The sequence below is a fragment of the Erythranthe guttata genome, chromosome 12 (genome assembly GCF_056151865.1).
Source record: "Erythranthe guttata isolate IM_541 chromosome 12, IM_541, whole genome shotgun sequence".
Classification (NCBI taxonomy): domain Eukaryota; kingdom Viridiplantae; phylum Streptophyta; class Magnoliopsida; order Lamiales; family Phrymaceae; genus Erythranthe; species Erythranthe guttata.
Genome location: NC_142544.1, coordinates 4431510 through 4433428, shown reverse-complemented (window position 1 = coordinate 4433428; position 1919 = coordinate 4431510). Strand labels below are relative to the sequence as shown.

The 1919-nt window shown below is 37.8% G+C and overlaps 1 protein-coding gene across 1 annotated transcript; it reads right to left on the bottom strand.

Annotated features, from left to right (window-relative positions):
• Positions 1–402: 402 nt before the first annotated feature.
• LOC148766273 (putative F-box protein At5g47300) lies at positions 403–1452 on the bottom strand. The gene has a single exon (XM_088827209.1). The coding sequence runs from the start codon at positions 1450–1452 to the stop codon at positions 403–405; it is 1050 nt and encodes a 349-aa protein (XP_088683335.1).
• Between the last annotated feature and the right edge of the window lie 467 nt (positions 1453–1919).

Below are 1919 nucleotides of genomic sequence, written 5' to 3'. Positions count from 1 at the left end.
GTATAATAGCTTGAAAATCATACGAGAGGCGTAAACCACACTAGAGTAACACTGTTTGACGAGCTCAACCCAACAACCGTTGACAAGGAGATACGAAAAAGATCATTGGTTGACTACTTTAATTTGTTGATATAATTATACATATTTATTTATATGATAAAATTACTCAACCCATTAAAGATATATATAATTCATAATTTGAAATCCTAATTTAATCTAATTTCAACAATTCACCAATTCTTACTACCATCGCCCACAACTGATTTGAAGGCCAGGAAAAAAGAAAAAAACATAAGATATCAATTGAAAGTTTGCATATAGGAAAATTAAACCCATACCTAATTATATGCTAAATGAAAAACAAAATTAAACTATTCTAAACAAATTAGATCCTTCTCTATATCAAACAATGTCAATCTCCTTTCTCCTCATCACTTGTTTGGGGCCGCCGCCGCCGATAAACAAATTTTCCAGATACGGGATTCGATGGTAACCGATTTTCATAGTGTACCCACACTTAAAGAATATAGTCTCGTCTTCGCGAGTCGTTGTCGTCGAATAAAGATCGTCTTTCACGCGCTCGGAAAATGGTGGCTCACCGTCGAACTCAATCCACTCTTGTTCTTCTTCTTCATCAGCCTGATCTCCTTGAACTTTGATCATCTGACAATGTTTGTGGTCGAAGCACAAATAAAGATACCCTTCCAAACAAGTCATATACATGAACACGCTATCTTTCTTCACGTATCTTGGCTCCGGAAATTCCGTAAAATATTCACGGGTAGGATCGAAACCCACAATCTTGATCCCGTAACCCCAATCTTGTCTACTTTTGAAAACAAAATACAAATCGCCGTTCAAGGAGACGCCTTTGCCCAAGATTAATCCTCTGCTTCGTAATTCGTCCGGCGTTTCTTTCAATGCACCCCATCGCATGCTTCTGCAGTAGTAAACCGCGTAGTGTTTTTTGTTGATAACGACGACCTTGTAATCGTTGGTCGACGGATCGTGGCAGATGCCGTAAACCGTTCCGTCGCGATAGTATATTTCGTGCGGGCAGGAGAAATCTACGTGGGTCCCGGTGGATAGATTGTAGAGCAAGTAACTGTTGTGGTGGAGTTTCGGGTAACGTATGAGGGCTAAACCGTCGCAATAGCACAACACCGTCGGATCGAACTTTCGTTTGATCTTGTCGTGGAGAAGCTTCGGTACTTTGCAGGGTTGGAATTTGTAGTTGTGGTTCCAGCCTTGGTTCTCGCACCAGAAGAATATGTCTTGGTTTCCGGAGCTCTGTCGGGATTGCCGGAGATGAACTCCGGCGAATCTTTCGCCGGAGATTGTGGAGTTCCATGACTTGCATACGGATTTGAATCTCAAGAGAGATTTCGACGGCAGTCGAGAGAGGATGATTTCGACGACGTCGTACGGCAGTTTCTCCTCGCTTTCGTCCATGGCGACAAGGATTTTTGTGTTTTTTTTTTCTTTTTCTTCCTCTTTGGCGTTCAGAATCAATCTTATTTATAAAATATTTTCAAAAAAGAAAAACACAAACCCTACTTATAGAAAAAAAATATTTGAAGTAGTGTTCTCAAAGGATAAGGATACCTATAGTATACGATCAATTAATCTTACTTATATAAGAAAAAAAAAAAAAAACACAATTCCTACTTATATAAAAAAAAAAACACAAATCCTAGTTATAAAATAATACTAAACCCTAAGTCGGTAAACTTCTTTCCTAGTACAAACACTTTTTTTTCTTCGTAATACAAATAAGAGGAAAATCCTTTTATATATACCAAAATTACCCCCAATTCACTGAAACCCAATTCAATTCCAAATTCATAATTTACACCATAATTTAGCCCAATTTTATCAATTAACCAATTTTAACCCTAATTTTAATTTTGACCCTAATT

Bases quoted from the DNA above. Each gene is read 5' to 3' on its own strand.
- LOC148766273 (XM_088827209.1), bottom strand. From the start codon at position 1,452: ATGGACGAAAGCGAGGAGAAACTGCCGTACGACGTCGTCGAAATCATC.